The 18,800-nt window shown below is 44.4% G+C and overlaps 1 protein-coding gene across 2 annotated transcripts in view; it reads right to left on the bottom strand.

The window, feature by feature from the left end:
* Positions 1-4,661, bottom strand: part of RPS6KA3 (ribosomal protein S6 kinase A3) — a 68,148-nt gene extending 63,487 nt beyond the window's left edge. For both annotated transcript variants that reach the window (XM_066622606.1, XM_066622607.1), the window contains exon 1: positions 4,286-4,661. In XM_066622606.1, coding sequence (XP_066478703.1) covers positions 4,286-4,363 — 78 coding nt within the window. In that variant the 5' untranslated portion in view covers positions 4,364-4,661. The remainder of the gene's footprint in view (positions 1-4,285) is intronic.
* Between the last annotated feature and the right edge of the window lie 14,139 nt (positions 4,662-18,800).

The following is an 18,800-nucleotide window of genomic DNA, read 5'->3' as shown; positions in this document are numbered from 1 at the left end:
CCCCAGGTAAGGCTAGGTTCTCACCATAAATCCAGAGGTTTGTTGTGTCTTGAGAATTCAAGTTGTGGTTGGACTTTCCACTTGTTCATTTGTATTGGAATCATGGAAGAACTGACGAGGAGGTAGATGTGGTGTCAGCAGTGGCCCCTTTAAGGGTAAGGCCTGGGCATCCAGCAGAGTGTGCTGCACAGCTGCAGCCACTGGAAGACAATAGGGCCCTCAGGGATATAAGGATTACCAGAGGCAGAAAGGGTTTGTGGGTTTTGAAGGAGTGCAGGTTGGAGATAGGAGAGGAGACTGACTGGGTTTATTGAATTTGGAATCTGACTGTGGATTGTGACTGGACTTGGATACCCTGATGGATTTGACTGACCTACCTGGAACCTGACCTTGGACTGTAATTTGGCTTATTGGTTCTGGACTCTGATTTCCCAACTCTGATTGATGGGACTGATTTACTTGGCATCTGTGGACTGGAACTGGACTCACTTTTGCTTGCTGCACTGGTGAGTTGCACAAGGGGGACTGATCAGCCTTAAGCGGGCACAAGGCCCAGTGGATTGGGATTTGGCAGAACATCATTGTAGCAGAAAGATAATGTGATCCCCTATTTGTGTGCACCTGCTTTTGTGAGCTTCATAAATTCTGACTCTAGCGATGATGAGTTCTTGGGGTTTCCAGAAAACTAGAGTACTCAAACCTTTAAGTCTCTCCATTTGTTAATGACAGTGATAATGGTTCTTAATGCCACTGTTGACTGCTGTTCACTTTACATGGTTCAAATGTTATTCTGTTATAGTTTATTAAATATTTTATTAAATATTTTATTACAGTGTTTAGTTCAGAATATTTTTTTCCTGTTTGCCTCCTCTAAAAACTAGGTGTGTCTTATGGTCAGGTGCGTCTTATGGAGCGAAAAATACGGTATACACTGCCCTGGTATTGTTGATGTAGGATGGTATAGACATGAAGACATTGTAAGTTGTCCTACAATATTTTAATATTACAGAATACTATCAGGGTGATTACATATTTTAGAATACAATTAAAACTCTTTTTAAAGTAATGAAACTTTCTTCACCTCACAGCCACCCGCAAATCTACACATAATGAACTATTACCTTGCTCTTAATGCACAACTCCCTTGCTTAATGTGCGTACCATCTTCCCTCTACTATCAATTTTCAATGAATGTCATGAAATCTGTGGACTGGGATACAGCCATGTTCAGAGAAACGGATCCAAACTCATGACTATGTGCTGTCACGAATGGTGCCTGTGTTCAATGGACAATCTCAATGAAGACAGATGAGATTGGTCAGATTTAAGGCAAGGCACACGAGATAATATTTCAGAACAAATATTCCTAATTATCAAGTCATCATTATCAGAACTGCCAAGCAATAGCATTGTGCACTTAGACATTGGTTTATTCACACTACTGTCTTGACAGGACAAGAAAATTAACTTAAGCATCTCCAATTATTTGTCATATCAAAAGTACATCTTTGAAAGCTTGAATTTTCACTTGAAAGGCCGATTCAAATGTTACAGTCTCCACACAGATGCCCCCCCAGGTGACTGCTTATGGCAACACTTCACATTATTTTTGAAGCCCCTCAATCTCATGTAGCATAGAGGCACCTAGAACCAGCTGCAGGGATGTGAGGTAAAGGCTTGGAGAGGTTGCACACAACTGGCCCAATGCATATGGGGGGCTTCCAACTATTATGCTTAATCCTTGGACCACACCAATATGGAAGTACTTTTTCGTGGCTTCCACAGTGAGGCTATTACATTTAAAGTCATCCTTTGTGATATGGGGTCTGTATAGACAAGCAGAAGAACATTTCAGTACTATTACATCTTTGAGGTTAATTTGAAGTTAGTTTAGCACAAAGTGTAAAGATTTGGAAAAAGTATCACTCAGTTTATCACTTTCCTAAGCCAGAAATAACACTCCAGTTTTGTAAATTAACGAAGTCTAGAAACTGGATAGGTTTAAATTTGGCAAACATTCACAATACTTAATTACTGCCAGTAAAAGAAACCCAGTGCATAAAGTTTCAGAGTTATGTTCTCAGAAATATGCCTAATCAAGTCAGACTATCAATGGAACAAGAACACTGCTTTGATTAGATAAAGAACAAGCTGCTTTTTCAAACTTGAGAACTAGTAGGGAAAAGAGAGGAGACAGATGACCACCAGTTCCTGCACTAGTGCCTTCCTTTCCACGGAAGCAGGATATGATAACTTCCCCTTAAAAAAACCAACATACAAAAACCCCATAACTAGCTCTCATGTGCAAACTGTTCTTCCTCTCTGGTGTGGACCTATGTGTGGAGGAAGTTGAGCATCCGGGCAAAAGGAGGGGGAATGGAAAGAGACAAGGGACACTCGTTATGAAAGTAACCAGACACCACAAGAAAGAAACAAAAGCGGAAGAGTTTCTCAACCTCACAGTCACTACTTGCCGGTATGACCATCCGACAGCCCTCCTCCTCACTTAAACGGATGCTACTGACACCAGGATGATCCCATATTTGGGCCAGTCCCCACGTGGGGGGAGCAAAAGGGATGTTTACCAGGAGATTCCAGAGTTTTGCACTTTTCGACTCCTCCTCCAGCTAAATGCAGTAGAAGCAACAACCCCGGGCAGATGTAGATGGGAAAGTCCCTTTGCTTCCCCTCATTCCCCACGCTCTTCACCCACTGGCCTTCACATGACCTGCAATCACTTTCCAACACCAGCATCTCTCACCCTCTAGCCCATCTCTCTTGACCACTGTTTATTGGACCATTTTCTCTGATCATGAGACCTGGACACTGTCTTAAATAAGCTTAGAACCTGACAGCAGCACAAAAAGAGATTAGCATGCCCCCCCTTCCACTGCTTTAGACAGGTGCTTGCAAGGGGTGGGTGGAGAAAAAAGGAGCTCCTCCATTCAATCTTCCCACCCCACCCCACCCTCCTAAGTAAGGCTGAAATGGGTTTATTCCACCACAGAATATTTCACTCTCACTCTCCTGGTAACAAGGAAGTATCCTACCAGCAGAACAAACTTATCTTGGGAAGAAGGAAGCAAAACTGCAGTGTTGAGATCAGACCTTGTCCTCTGAACTACTTAAACCCCAAGAGTTATCATCCCATTTTTTGGCAGTACTCCCAATCAGAATCCTACAGTTATAAAAAGGGAAGCCACCCTCTGCGAGTGAAAGCTGAGGATTAAAGAATGGTGGAGAAGGATAACTAACCCGATTTAGGTAACAGCAAGTAATAGGGCGAATGGGGGAGGGGGACAGAGGAAGGAAGGAAGGGAAGAATTGGTGGCAAACTAAGCTAAAAGGGGAAATGTGAAATTATTATTATCTGCATTTATGCAGCTTTTCAACAAAAGCTTCACAAAGTTTCCAGATCAAATAACTAAATGGCTCCCTATCCCCAAAGGGCTCACAATGTAAGACACTGCACTGGGTGAAGGGGGACAGTTATTCTCCTCCTGCTAAATATAAGAAGAGCACCGCTTTAAAAAGCATCTCTTGCCCAGTTGTGGGGGGGGGGGAAGCAGAGCGACCAGACACCCTCTTTTTCCAGGTCATGTCCTCTTTGCTAGCCTCATGTCCTGGAAAAAAAACAAAACTTAAACGTCCTTTTTCCTGTGAGCAGACAGCACAGAGCCCTCTTGTAATTCATATGTAATAAATTACACGTAATACAGTTTTAAGTTTAATAATAAGTAGCACAGTGTTTCAATTAACCACACGAGGCCAGCACGGGAGGGTGTTTAGCTTTTATTTTGCCTTGTCCTGCATTTTCCCTGGATGTCCTACGTTTTGGGGTGCCTGGTCCTCTTTGGGGGTTGTGGGTTCTGGTCAGCCTGGGCAAGAGTGGGGGGCAAACTGAGCTGAATGGGGGAAGATTAAAGGAAAGGGTGACCATCCAGGAAGGAAGGAAAGAAGTAAAGGAAGGAAGGAAGGCAACCCTTTCCCCATCTCTCCAACCCCTTCCCCCTCTCCTCCCGTCACCCCATCTCCCCCTTTCTCCCCCCCATCTCTTTCAAAGAGCGCCTCCTGGGACAGCTGGGAGAGTAGGAAGCGGGGAGCGCCTGAGCCTCTCGGCTCCGTGGTGGAGACCCAGAGCGGCGAGGTTCCGCTTTTCGGGCCGCCCGCTCCCGGGAAGCCTGGGCAGCCAGGAGGAGAGAGACTGGACAAGCCTCTCCCCCTCCCCGCCAGGCGGTGGGATGCTGCAGTCGGGACTCTACACGGCTCCCCCCAGCGAGCCTACCTCGGCGCTGTTACTGCCCTCGGCGGCGCTCTCCACAGCCATCTTCTGCCAGGGGTCCGCCAGCTGCGCCAACGGCATCTTCCCCGGTGAACTTGGTGCCCTCCGCCGCTGCTCCTCGGCGTGCCGCGGAGGCACAGGCAGGCTTTGCCTCTCCCCCCGGCAGGGGAGGACACCGTCGGGACGCTTCCCCCCCTTCCCGAGGACGCAGCGCGAGGCGAGGGACCCCGCGGGCGGCGGAGGGAGGGGTTCCGACAACCGCCACTCACGCCGAGCGCAACCTCAGCGCCTAACTCGTCCCGCAGGGCTACCGCCGCTCCCTCCCGCCGCTTCCGCTCCCAACATGGCTGCCGCCCGAGCCGTACCTGCCTGTCAAACGCCAGGCTGGGCTGCGTCACCCAGGAGGCGGGACGGCGCCGGCCAATCGGCGAACACCTCAGGTAGTAAAGGGGCGGGGCCGCGGGTGAGGTGACGGACGAGGGAGCTCTGGCAGGCGTGGGCGGTGGGCTGACGAGAGCAGGGCTCTCGCGCCCTCCAGGGAGGCTCCGCTCGCGCTTCCCGCCTCGCCTTTCAACAGCCCTGCGTCATCCTCCGCTGAAAGCCCCTCCGCGGTGGGTGGGGGGCAGATGAGGCAGAGCCTCCCCCCTCGAGTCCTTCGAAAAGCACCACTGCCGAGTGAGGCATCCACAGTACGCTGTGCACCGGGGACGTGCCGTGGGTGGGGAGGCAGTGTTGTGAGGCACCCACAAGCTCACGCAGTGTCAGTGCTTCTCAAAGGACTCCAGTGGAGAGCCCTGGAGACTTTCAGCAGAGCGCATGGGTTGTGGGTGCTTGGGTGCCTCACACAGTGTCGGTGCTTCTCAGAGGACTCCAGTGGGGAGGCACTGCCTCACCTGCCTCCCCACCCACCACATGTCCCTACTACAAAACTGTTCAGCGCAAGATTTGTCCCATGTGATGTAACTTTCCACCCACTCATGGTTATGAGGACAGCTCTGCTGTTAAAATCATGAGGATATAATCTATGCAGGAAGCAATTAGTTGTGCATGTGCTCATGTTGAATACTTACAGTATTCTTCAGTGGCTTCAACATTTTTAAGCCAATGTTACATTTATGTGACAGGGACCAAATATGTGCACCTATAGGCTGGGGGTCCAATCCTTTCCAGCTTTTCAGTGCTGATGTAATGGTGCCTAAAGGGTGAATGCTGCATCCTCTGGTGCTGCGACAGTCAGAGAGGGCTCTCCAAGGTAAGGGAGTGTTTATTCCCTTAACTTGGGGCTGCATTGCAGCTGCCTTGAGCTGGAAGGTTGGATAGGGTTGGGCCCTGGGTTAATAAACTGACAAACATTTTTTTTAAGACCTTCTATTAAGCCCTTAAGGTGGGCAAAGAAAAATTCAACCTTGATTGTAAGTCAGAGTTGAAATGTGGTTAAGGAATAACCAATGGAATCCCAACTATGTGTAACTGCATTTATGCATGTCTGTCACCACCTGATATCAAGACCTCTGCTAGTTGCCCCTGTACTTCTCCCACTGGCAAAACTGTAGGTGTTAAACTTCAAAGGGAGTAGCAGAGATCTGGCTATGGGCCCAATCCTATCCAATTTTCCAGCCTTGGTGCAAGTACAATGCAGCCCCATGGTAAGGGAACAAATGTTCCCATACCTTAAGGAGGCCTCTGTGACTGCTGCCCCATTACAAGATGCAGTGTATGCCCCATTAGCACAGTTGCACCAGCACTGGAAAATTGGATATGATTAGGCCCTATGTTGGTTACATAGTATACTTATATAACAGGGATGGGAAACCCAGCACAGCATGACTTGAGTTGAATCGCTGAGTCACACCCCCCCCACAATTCGACTTGAAAACAAGTCATAACGGGCCACTTTCCGAGTTGGCATGTCACCCATTTGCAACTTGATAGGTCTCCCCACCTCCTTTAAAAAGCCAGTTGGGGGGGGATGGGGCTGCTTCAGGGTGTGTGTGTCAGGAGTTCTTTCTGTACACTCCCCTGATGCCCCCACCCATCTGTAAACAGGGCAGGAGGAAGTGGGAGGGACTGCAAGAGAACCAGGAGAGAAGTGGCAGGAGTGAGCAGGGTCACACACAGCAGCTGTGAGGCTTACCAGGATGACCCAATCCTTGGCAGCTCTGCTCAGAAGTAGTCCCACTGTAGCCAGTCATTCAGTGGAGCTTCCTCCCCTTCCCCCATGTAACAATGAAGCTCAGAGCAGCCATGTGGTATAAAGCTTTATCGCTATGATCTTCCCTGGGCTTCTTCAGCCAAGTGTAAGGCAAGAACCCCCTTAGGCTCCTCCTCCTGCCTCTCTCAGCCAAAGAAAATACTAAACCTCCCATACTGTGTCCAATGATCATCTGTTCCTTCCTTCCTATCAGAGAGCCTGGTCCCACCTTGCCCCTCCTGCTCACATTAACTCTTCTGTGCCTCATGACTGGAACTTCCCTGCTGATTGCCTGACCTGAATGATGGCCCCCACAAGGTTTTTCATGCTACAAAAACAGTAAGCAAGCACACCCAGACACAAGCAGCATGTGTGGGGATGAGTGCCAAGTCAGGGGGCCCTGACTCGAGTGTTATTCTGAGTCTTCCCCTTGTGCAACTCACAAGTCAATGAGTCAACAAGAAACACACATTTTTGTGACTTGAGTCCAAGTCATCCAAGTTGAATTCCCAACCCTGGTATATAGTATAGTTAGTATATACTGTGATGCAGTATAAAGTCAAATTATCGTATTCTTAGTTTGAAGAAAAAAAAAAAATCTAATGGAACATGCAGCAGCCTGATCTTAGCTATTAGGGGGCAACTAGACCTGACTACAATCCCTGAAGTTTGCACCAAATCCCTATAAAGCAGAGAAGGAATGGGAGTGTCTTAAAGCACAACATGGGAGTGTGAAGCTGCTTTCTACTGAAAGTGCTGCTTTTAAAAGCTGTTTTTTTTTCTCCCACTGGGGATTCCTTAGTCACAGAGCCCCTTGGGGACAGGGGAACCTAACTCCACAATTTCAAGACTGAAAGTAAGGGCAGGGGAAGTATTCCACTTAATTGCTGTAAGAATTTGGAAGTGTTCAGTCCTGACATACAGGTTTGCTTCCATCACATTCAGTTATGTGTTTATTCCCAACGTGAACATCCAAACTTTTCTTGAGAACTACTAAAAAAACAGATTGTTCTACTGCTTGATCATTGTTAGGGCTGAGGGCCCAATCCAATTTTCCAGCACCTGCGCAACTACAATGCAGCCTCGAGGTGAGGGAACAAATGTTCCCATACATTGAGGAGGCCTCTGTGACTGCCTCCCCATCACAGGTTGCAGTGCACACCCCATTGGCACTGCTGCACCGGCACTGGAAAACTGGATAGGATTGGGCCCTCAGTCTCCTGTTACTATTTCTGACATATAAGAAAAACAAGGGAAAATGGTCTTGCAACAGACTTATTTACTTGCCATGTTGTTGGCTCCAATGTGTGTAAAGAGAAGATTCTTAGTACATTTTGCATTGCCTTAACCAAGGCCAATACTGAGCATGGACACAGATCCTGATTAAAGTAATTTCCTACTAGTGTTGACTTAACTATTTGCTTATGATGATAAATATGGGGATGCTCACATGTGATATCCCATTTGCTATCAGCATGATCACTTCAGCACGTGAGTAGCTTTCGGTGTCCTTGGCTCTCAGAAGTGTAATTGACATCCGCCAGGAATTTGGACTTCCTGCCAGAGTGTTCTGATGTAATCTTGAGAATGTGGATGTGGGTGGGATTGTTGCAGCAAGAAACCAGAGTTCTAACAAAGAACATTTGAGTAAACAATAAAGTTCCACTACTGTTTTCATTTCTGGAGAAACACAAAGTGCCTGTTGGAATTATGACCCAGAGTCACAGTCATAAGTTGCTTAAGAACTCCAGAAGAGACACAGCATTTCTAATCTTGTCTTCCTTCCTGGGAGTGAACGACACCATTTCTTAAAACAAAATAAAATATAAAAACACCTTCAGAAACTTCCTGTTTAGCACTGGAAAAGAAAATCTGATGCTTGATCTTTGTAAAAGAAAAGTAATAGCAAACTGTGGACCCAATCCTATTCCTGGCCCCTTCACAGCAGTATAGCAGTGCAGAAACAGCCGTTGCCATATTCTGCAAGGCTGGGGAAGCAGCCAGAGATCCCCTCGGGGTAAGTGAACTGAAGTTCCCTTAACTTGCATAGAGCCCCGGCTGTACTGATGGGTCTGCTCTGAGCTGCTCAGCTACTGAGGGCCCAATCTTATCCAATTTTCCAGTGCCGGTGCTGCTATGCCTATGGGGTATGCACTGCTTACTCTGTTGGGGAGGCAGTCACAGAGGCCTCCTCAAAGTATGGGAACATTTATTCCCTTACCTCCAGCCTGCATTGCGGCTGCATTGGTGCTGGAAAGTTGTATAGGATTGGGCCCTTAGTTGGTACAGAACCCAGGAGAGCCATGTCAAATTCTGAGGCCCAGGAGGCAGTCTCTGGTGCCGTCCCTGCCCCTTCCTGGGCTGAAACCACTCTGGCCAGTACTGAGAATGAACACAGACCCTGATTAAAGTAACTTCCTACTATGTAAATAGTGTTGACTTAGCTGTTTGCTGTATGTGTTGTACGGATGACCATTGTACTGAAACTGGGTGCCCTCCCCTGCTCTGAAACACTTTCCCATTGCTCGGCGGGATACTTACTGCTAGACACTCCAGTTCATCATCCCACCAGCACAGAGGCCCAGCATCAACTGGTCCTGGCCGCTCCACTGGTGCCTCTCCCTTCCCAGCCACTGCAACATGCCACAAGGCACGTTTGTGATGGCCATTGTCAGGGCAGCTTACATGCTGCCCGCACTTCCCTAGCATAGGATCGAGCTGCCCTGGTACTTAGAGTATAGTTAAATGGTGAGTTGGGACTCTGAGACAAAATGAAGGAAGAAAAGAAGGGAATTGTTTAAATCAAAGATTTTCTAGCTCACAGTTCGCTCCTAGCCAAAATGCTATTTTACTGGAATGCTCTGAAAACAATTTGGTTTTATTCACCTTGTTATCTTTGGAGCATTTCTTGTATAACACATCATGCTGTGATGAGCACATGATGTTCCCTTTTATTCTGAATTTTTTTTATTATTTTTTGAACAGTCTAACAATTATTGGAAAAATCTGTAGGACTTGAAGAACTTTCTATTCCTATATGACGGGGTGGCCAAACTGTAGCTCACAAGCCATGTGTGGCTCTTGGAAATATGTTGGCCCAATTTCTTTTTGCTTCACAATTAATATAAATGGTCACTAACTAAACTGGCTTAAAGGTAGGGTGGGATGAGTTTCCCAGCTTTACAGTTGGGACTAAATTCCTCCTACAAGATACCCAAATAATTGGTATTAATAGCAGCTATTAAATAACATTAGGACTTATATTATGGTGGAGAGATCTAGCTGGGGTACTGAATTACAACCCTGTCAGTTTCTAATCCTTAATCAACCAAATTCCATAGGACATTTGCACATACTTTCTCAGTAACTTGGCTAAGGAGTCCACAGCATTAATGTGGGGTGAGAAATCTTCTACAAACTACTTCTCCCACCCCCCCATTCAACTGATCCAGTAAAGGGAAAGTAGGAAGCGAGAGGGGTGTGTGTGCCCTAAGCACTAGGCACTACTCCCCTTCATCACCCTACCATATCCCTGACACCTCCACATTTCCTCTTCCTCACGGTCCCTCCCTTCCTTTTCCAATCCAGGGAGTGGAAAGAGAAGGAGGAGTGAAGGCACATAGAGATGGGTGCCTCAACCAATCTGCTGCCTGTGGTAACTTCTTCAGTTGGTCTCATGGACGTGCTAATCATGCACAGGTGGAAGGAAAGTGTATTTTTGGACAAACAAATCAGGGATGTCAACCATCTCTTATCAGACTTGCAAGATGAGGTATTCTATGATGCATATTCAGGTTTTGCTGTGTAGAAGTCCCTTAACCTCAAACTATACTAGGTGTAAAATTGCTGCTACAAGACTTGCCCTCCATCAAAGCTTATTGCTTAATTAATAAATGTAATTTTAAATAGCTTGTTATTGCTCAGTTAGTGGAGCCATGTAATTTTAGTTAATTAAATTCAGCAACGTTTGTTTAAATCCCAATTAAGGAATACACAGTAGAATCTAAAGGATGTGGAAAGCTATTATCCTTAGGATATGGACACAAGCAGAAGGCACAGCCATCATTCATACAAATTAACAACAAAGAGAGAGTGCAAAAAGTTACGCAGGTCCTTGGTAATGGAATCAATTTGATTTATGTTCTGTGAGTCAGAAGCTTTGGTAAGGAGGGCACGATCTATTTTTGACTTCTTGTTGCACATGGGTCTTCCATAACTTGGAAAAGTGACAAAGGTCTTGTTTCTACAATTGAACCATGCTTGTTTAATTTTGTCATGAATTATTCCAAATTAAATGTGAAGCAAAGTACTTGTCTGATATGCACTCAAGTTCTGGCATACTGCAGAACAGTATGCAAGTTCTGGCATACTGCATACTTGAAATCCTATGTGTACTTACCAGGAAGTAAGTCTCCTTGACAATAAAGGGAGTTGCTTCTGAGTAGACATGCACAGGCTTGGGCTGTCAGTTTCATACTTTTAATTTTTCTTCAGATATTAAAATAAATCTGTTTTTTATGAAACAATCATTACCAGTGCAGGCCACAGGAACATAACAAAACCAGTACTGTAGTAGACAAAAAACTGACCTTGTTCAGCATTCTGTTTCCAAAATGGACAACAACTAGATACTTCTATAAGCTGATGGGCAGTGAAGCAACAGCTCTTCCCAATATTTTACTACCAGTGTCTGATATTGAGTTTTACTGCCCCAGAACAAGGAAGGTTTTTTGTTATTGTAACAGCAGAGGATGGAATAGTTTTCCCATGAATTTGTCTAATATTTTTTCAGTTGTACATGGTAAGTCACACACCCGAAATCTTAATTTGTAGGATGAAGGAAGGTAGACAGTCAAATCCTGTCAAGCCACCATTTTTGCTGCTTTTCCAGTGTAATTTGACACAGATTGTCAAGATTGATGACATGGTTTAATAGGGTGACGCAGCCAGACTGACGGGGACCTGAAGTCAAAATTCTGTCTGGCCCTCCATGACACCACTTGACCCTCTGATGATGCATTGGGTGCTACTACTGTCACCAGATCTGGAGGTTCAGATGTCAGCCTGGATAAGTGGGTGGTAGGCATGGACCCTTAGCCAATTCCTGATTCCACCCGTGCAGTGACCAATATTCAGTATGTGTGGAATTGCAGAATACGATGGTGAGTAGCAGTTCAATCTTAACAGGAGGACAGATGGGAGATTTAGAAGGTGGTACCACACTAAGGGGCTGCCTCCATGAACATTTTGCACTGGCTAAGGGAACCCTTTACTCATTGTCAGCAGTTCTATCATGAAGCTGCCTGCCATTTGGACATGGTGGAGGTCCACAGGTGCCCTCCCAGTAGCATGATCCTCAACAGTAGGATCCAGTATTAATGGTGGAGGATCAAGAGATGGACAGAATGGTGCTGGCATCATCCCATCTAGGAGATGTACTCGAAAGTAGAAGAAGGTGCCTGTCTGTTCACAGAAGTTCTGTACCCTATGAGCTACTGTACTGGTGTGGGCCACGGTACCTTTGGCCACACCAGTTATCAGTGCTGCAATGGTTTTTTACCATCAGCACAAACAGCTAGGCAGTGTCCTGATACTGGACAGTGGGTGCAATAATGGTCTGGGAAACTTTAATATTACGTTTTTTCCCCACTATCTGTATGTTTGCTAAACAGATTTTCACTTATACATACTACAAATTGACACTGGTGTTGATCATTGCATTTGGCAATGCTGTTTGATGCAATGGAGGGCCCAATCCTAACCAACTTTTCAGCACTGATGTAGCTGTGCCTGCTGCATCTTGCGGTGCGGGGCAGTCATGAAGACCACAAATAATACCACAAATAATAAGAATTGATAATATAATTTCTCTATCTGTACCAAATTTTTTGTTTATGCAGTTCAAGACACACTGCCTGATAAGTAGTGTGTCCCCATGTTCAGTTTTGCACTGGCTTCCAGGCATGCGTATCACACACCTTTATCTGTTTTGTGCTGTCAGTAGCATTCAACAGTCTCCCTCACCATCACTACCACCACAGTTTCCCACTTCTCACTCTTCTTCCTTTGTGTATCACAATCCTTTTACTGATATTAAGTATAACATTTAACACTCTATTGATGCTTTATATTGTTGTTAATTGTTATTTCTTCCATTTAATCATGCCACACAACTTTTTCTTTATGGTATCAGGCAATTAAGGGCGCAGTCCAGTGCTTTCCAGTACTGACATAAGGGCAATGAAGCTCTGAGGTAAGGGAACAAACATTCTCTTACTTTGAGGAGGCCTCCGTGAGTGACACCCAACTGCAGGATGCACCACATGTCCAATTGGTACTGCTATGCCAGTGCTGGAAAGCACTGACATAAGGGGTTAAGATTGTGCCCTAAGGTGATTTTTGGGTTGGCAATGAGTCAGAATTTTTCCCATTTAAATTAGTGTAATAATTGTACCCATCCATATTTCACTATAAGGGTTGTTTTCAGGAATAAATTAGGCACAGGTAATAAGGGAAGAATGCATCTCATCCATGTTACTGATTAGGAGTGAAGGGTCTCCTAGGGTAGTAGTGAAGCAGTGAAGAGTGCTGCACATGTCATGGCATACATCCTACAATCCTAGGAGATACTGTCACCTATCAAGACCAGTACAGGTTACCATTAGTGTGTTTCTGGGGTTCATCTCTGGCTTTCCCTGACCAAATTTCTTCATCCTGCAGTTCCATACATAGAAACAATGCCTGCTAGATTATCAGTGCTATGTGTGCTTTTTATTCTATCAAATTTATCCCTTCCTTATTGGAAAAGATGGGATAATAATGCCCATAAGTCATAGCTTATGAATGATTCTTTTTACTATGACAGTATTGCACTGGTATGTTTAAAACCTGTCTGTGTGTTGTCCTTAATTTCTTTCTCATTCCTTCCCAGTGGGCTATGGTATGTAAGTGTGTGTATATGTGTGAGTGAGTGAAAGAGCTCTAATTTTCATTGTGCAACAGCGTTAATCTAGTATGAAACTGGTAATGCAAGAAGAATGGCTTGGGTACAGTGACATTTATTGTCATGAATATTTACCTGTGACTAAACTACAAGCTACAAACACCCTTCCTGTAGCTCCTACACTGTGGACGGCAATATGGAATTTGATAAACTATACCCTTACATCAGGATATGTTCCTTCATATTATTTCTTTTGGTTCTGAAAAGAACTGGCAATGTCTTCTTATAGCATACAGCAGGGGTTTCCAAACTTTTTGGCCAAAGGGCTGCATCATATCTGGTGTGGTGTTGAGGGCCACAAAAAGAAATTAAAAATAAAGTTTAAATAAATAAGAGCCCAATCCTATCCAATTTTCTAGTGCCCTTGCAGCTATGTCCATGGGGCATGCACTGCTTCCTGTGGTGAGGAGGCAGTCACAGAGGCCTCCTCAAGTTATAGGAACATTTGTTCCCTTACCTCAAGTCTGAGTTGAAGCTACACTGGTGCCGGAAAGTTGGATAGGATTGGGCCCTAAATTAGAGATGAAACTTAGATGAGTGAATGAATGAATGACTGGGCTCATTCATTCAACCTCTCTGGCCCTCAGAACACCATCCAGACACAACCAAAGCACAGCACTGGTCATGTTCAGTTGAGTGGGCCAGAGGCTTTCAGGAGACAATAAGCTGGCCATGGGCCAGATAGAGGCTTGCCGCAGGCCGCATCTGGACCTCTGGCCGGGGTTTGGAGATAGAGTTCAGTTATCATTTTCGAAGAGAAAGCAAGAAATTTCTGAACTGCTCTGCGAACAGTTGTATTGGGGCCGAGTTGTAACAGACTGCCGAGTTGTATTGGGGCCAATCTAGACACAAATTTTTCCCCTAGCAGTTTCCTTTAATAAAGGGGAAATATTGTGGAGTAATCCCCACTGTTCTCAGTGAAACATTCCAGGGGCATCTTTGGAGAAGATAGCATTAGGGACTTGTGGTATCTGCAATACGTGTTCCATTTAAAAATATACTGTACAAGCAGTGCACATCTGAAGCAAGCAGGGATGTTTACAGCTGGCAGCAAATCCACTACAGCAGATTCCCAGAAAAAGCTCTTATACTTAATTTTTCATCAACTGACATCTCTCTCTCTCTCTCTCTCTCTCTCTCTCTCTCTCGCAAACTGCTTCAGATTGCTTCTCGTATCTCTTTCACTACTGGAGAGTAATGTCCAAAACGTTTATGGATATTGCATTCCAAAAGGATGGAGAAAGATTTTCAACTGTCAAGAGAACACCTTTGATCATTTGCTGCTATTGATGGGATATTAACTGATCATCCTGGACTATTAGCCATCATCCATAGTCTCTAAGGATGGTCTTCCAGCAGTATGTGTGAAGTATATGTCCTATCCAGAGAAACAAACCAACACAGAGAGAGAGAGAGAGTCCGCATGTGTTTTGATAGTCACTGGGGAATATTTTGCACTGTTTGGGGAAGAAAAATCAAACTGGAAAAACTGACTGAAGAAAGGATTTAACTGACATAGATTTAAGAAAAACCAAGAAGAGTCCTTGTGTCACCTCAATTTGTTATGGCATAAGCTTTTGTGGGCTAGAGTCCACTTTGTCAGACACATGAAATGTTTGTGTATATATATTAGGCACACACACATAGATATATACAGAGATCAAAAGCCAAACAGTTGGGCACCAATAACATTAAATATAAGGGTAGTAGGGTAGTTGACTTTGTCCAGCTCTTGTACGCAGCTGGTCACATGGAGTGTCTACACATACAAAGCCCAAAGCAAAGAGGTGCTGAACACACAGAGCAGAAGATCAAAGCAACTCCATATATTTTTATCAAAGAGACAAGAAAAAAAAATTCCAAAAGAAATAATAAAAGGTACAAAAAAAATGTCACAGCTGTGTGGTCTTCCTGATATTGTTTAAATAGCAGTATATTCTTTCTATTTCTGTTGTCCCTTAGAAGTTGTGAACTGTTAGATCCAAACTTTTTTCAGCTTGTTTGTTATTTCTTGCTACACATTCAAAAGCAAACATTCATTTTGGGAACTATATCTTGCTGTTTTTCACAGTAGTGTTTAAATCCTGGATGACACACATATTTAAATACAACTTTGTGAGTCTGATTTGTTTCATTTATTTAGATGTCTTTTGTTTTTCCTTAGAAAGCTGGTCCAAATTAAATGTCTCTCTCTCTCTCTCTCTCTCTCTCTCACACACACACACACACACACACACACACACACACAAACAGAATGTTACTGGCAAAGTGACCAAGAGCAGAAACAGTGTGCTATTTCACTTTTTTCTACCCACAAGTTCCTTTGAACATATAATTTTGTCGTTTACTGAGTCAGACTGATTCATTTAGAACAGTATTGTCTCCTTCACTGACAGTAGCTCTCCAAGGACTCACACAAATCTATCCCAGCCTTGCTGCCTGAGATCCTTTCACCTAAATATGCTAGGAACCTTCTGCATGTAGATGCACATATGTTATACCTTAGGGGGAGCTGCTTGGTTTGTGTATCCATTTGGAGCACAGAAACAGTGTGCGGGGAAAGGGTTAAACATGCACATAGTTTTATGCTGCCTGTCCACTCCCAGTAACCTACCAAAAGAAGTATTTCTAATTCCAAAAGAGACACTGAGCTACAGTGCTATGATATCCATTTGTTCATAAAATGTAATTTTGGATCCAAGGTTATAGCTGTGTAGCTAAGGAGTCTCCTACCTTTCGCCAACTCCCTGGGCTTACCCAACCATTAATTCCTATTGCAAGAAACTTCTCCCCCTTCCGTTAGGCTCCTCCTTGTCCCCTCCCCTCATCCAGAAATAAAGATCAGGCCATCAATCCTTTGTCCAATGGATCGTCCATTCCTTCCTAGATGGACAAGAGAGCCCCGTCCCTCCCCATGTTATGGCAGCCCCTGCCTTCTGGTTCCTCCTCCCAGCATCTTTAAGCCTTCCTCCTCCCTTCCACCCCCAGCCCCTGCCTCCTGGAACCAATCTACCCTTCTCCCACCACATCTGCTGCTCATGCTGGTCTGAATGCCAGCATCCAGATTGCCCCACAAGGTCTTTCGTGCAACGTGGAAATGGCAAAAAAAAAAAAAAATTAAAATAATTAGTAAGCAAGCATACACAGACACAAAACTGAATCACAGGTACAAAAATCACAAGTTTTTGTCACTTGAGTCTGTGCAAGTCATGACTCATTTCCAAGTCACTGCCATGAGTTTCAAGTCAGAGTCTGAATCAGTGACTCAAGTTCCTACGAGTCATGAAAACCCATGTTTTCACATGGGTTGAGTCATCAGGACTTGAGTGACCATCCCTGGTATTTATTTACTCTCTCCCTTTTGAGCCTTCCCCACTGCATTCCAAGGGTTGCTTAACATTCATTAGGGGGGGGCCCTCAGGAAGCTTCAGTAGGGAAGATGGGGTAGAGAAGATGCCTTGTGCTAGCACTTGTGCAAATACTACTCTGGATGCCACCTAAAACATATTATGATGTATGTTTATTTTGCTGCCTCTTCAACCAGAACATTCCAAAGCAGTTTGCACTGCCAAAGAAATGAAAAGAAGGTTCTGTGTCCCAAAGGGATTCATAGTATGAAAAAACACACAAGAGACACCAGTAAGCAGCCAACTAGAAAAGTCACTGTGCTGGGATGAATAGAGTTGGTAGCTTTTCCTGTGCTAAATATACAAGAGTTGCCAGTTTCAGGGTACCATTATTGCTCAGTTGACTGAGGTTCACCTACTCTTGCTTTATGCTAATGTAACATTTGGTAGATACAAGTTCTGTTTTCCTGTGTTCAGTTTATTCTCAAGGGATTTACTCACACCAAAATCTGGTGGAAGTCAAGAACTGAGTAACAATTCCAGGATTTTGGCACTGAAAATACTGTGACACAAAGGACTAGACATCCTGCACTTCAGAGCTGCTACTGGCCCCAACCAGAATCAGTAAATAAGCAAAAGATAGCTCTGGCTGTGCAGTGTGGAAAAGGAGGAAGAATGTTAAACTGAACAACACAGACAAAGTATCCTGGTAACATGCTGTAAAACCAAACCATCTCTGCATAAATATGAAGTGAAAATGACTTATTTAGTGTTCACACCCCTGACATCTTCCATAAATACTGGTAGTGGCTAGAAAAAGAGGAATTCTATTAAAGCGAACTATATTCTGAGCACCATGGGTATGCATAATAACTTAGAAACTATGTAATTTACTTCATGATACACACGTTTTCTGAACAGATCTTAATGCTGCAGCCCTGTGGCAGCTAAATGAGACTTACAGCTGAGTAAGGGTTCAATCCTATCTAAATTTCCAGCGATGATGCAGCCACAATGCAGCTCTGAGGGTAAAGGAAAAAATGTTCCCTTGCCCTGAGGAGGCCTCTGTGACTGCCTCCCCCATAGGATGCAGTGCAGGCCAGTTGGCAAGGCTGTATCCGTGCTGGTAGGTAGGATAGGATAGGCACAAAATATACATAGGACAATAAACAATAAACAACAGGATAGAAACACACTAGTACCATCTTATGTATGTCTGTTCAGCAATCAGTCCCATTTGAACTCAGTGGTACCTGCTTCAAGATTAGTGTGCATAGGACTGCAGTCTTACCTCTGTGAATCATTTCTACAGAGCAAGAAAAAACACTAACATAAATGGAATATTGCTGGGTTTATTGCAACTTTTCCTTGAAGCATCTTGATATGACAGATTGGATATGTAACATGGTTTACAGTTACAACTTAATGACCATTAGAGCAAAAATGTTGTGGAACAAATGCTCCTAACTGAAATGTATTTGCAAAAATACAGAATGAGATCCTTGGAACACGGACGCAGCTCCCATGAGAAGTGGATTATCATGGCTTCACACAGAGAATCCTGAACACTATCATTTGAAAACATACTGACAATTTACTATTAATGATTCCCTTCCACCACAGAATTACAGTACTCCAGCTTCCCTTGAAAAAGGGTATAGCTATTAAACTGGTCTAAGGGTTGATACCTTGGGCCATGCTACAGGTGAAGTTGCTATTGCTCTGCATCTTTCCTCACCCAAAGGATGCCTTTTGTTCTTTCTGCCCATCTTTAATGTGAAGATTTGATTGGGTGTTAATGGTTCACTACATTTGAAGATCTTATGTTTTAAGGAGACAGTAGACCAGAGGTGGCCAATCATGCAACTTTCGGGGCTCTGGACCTTTAACAATTGTGTAGAAGAGAGAATTTCAGCAGTTGCAGCTTGCCATCTGACAGTTTACCTGCTGAAATTCCCTCCTCTATACAATTGTTAA

The sequence above is a fragment of the Tiliqua scincoides genome, chromosome 3 (assembly GCF_035046505.1).
Source record: "Tiliqua scincoides isolate rTilSci1 chromosome 3, rTilSci1.hap2, whole genome shotgun sequence".
Taxonomy (NCBI): domain Eukaryota; kingdom Metazoa; phylum Chordata; class Lepidosauria; order Squamata; family Scincidae; genus Tiliqua; species Tiliqua scincoides.
The sequence above is the reverse complement of the archived record's forward strand: the minus strand, read 5'-3'. Positions and strand labels throughout refer to the sequence as shown.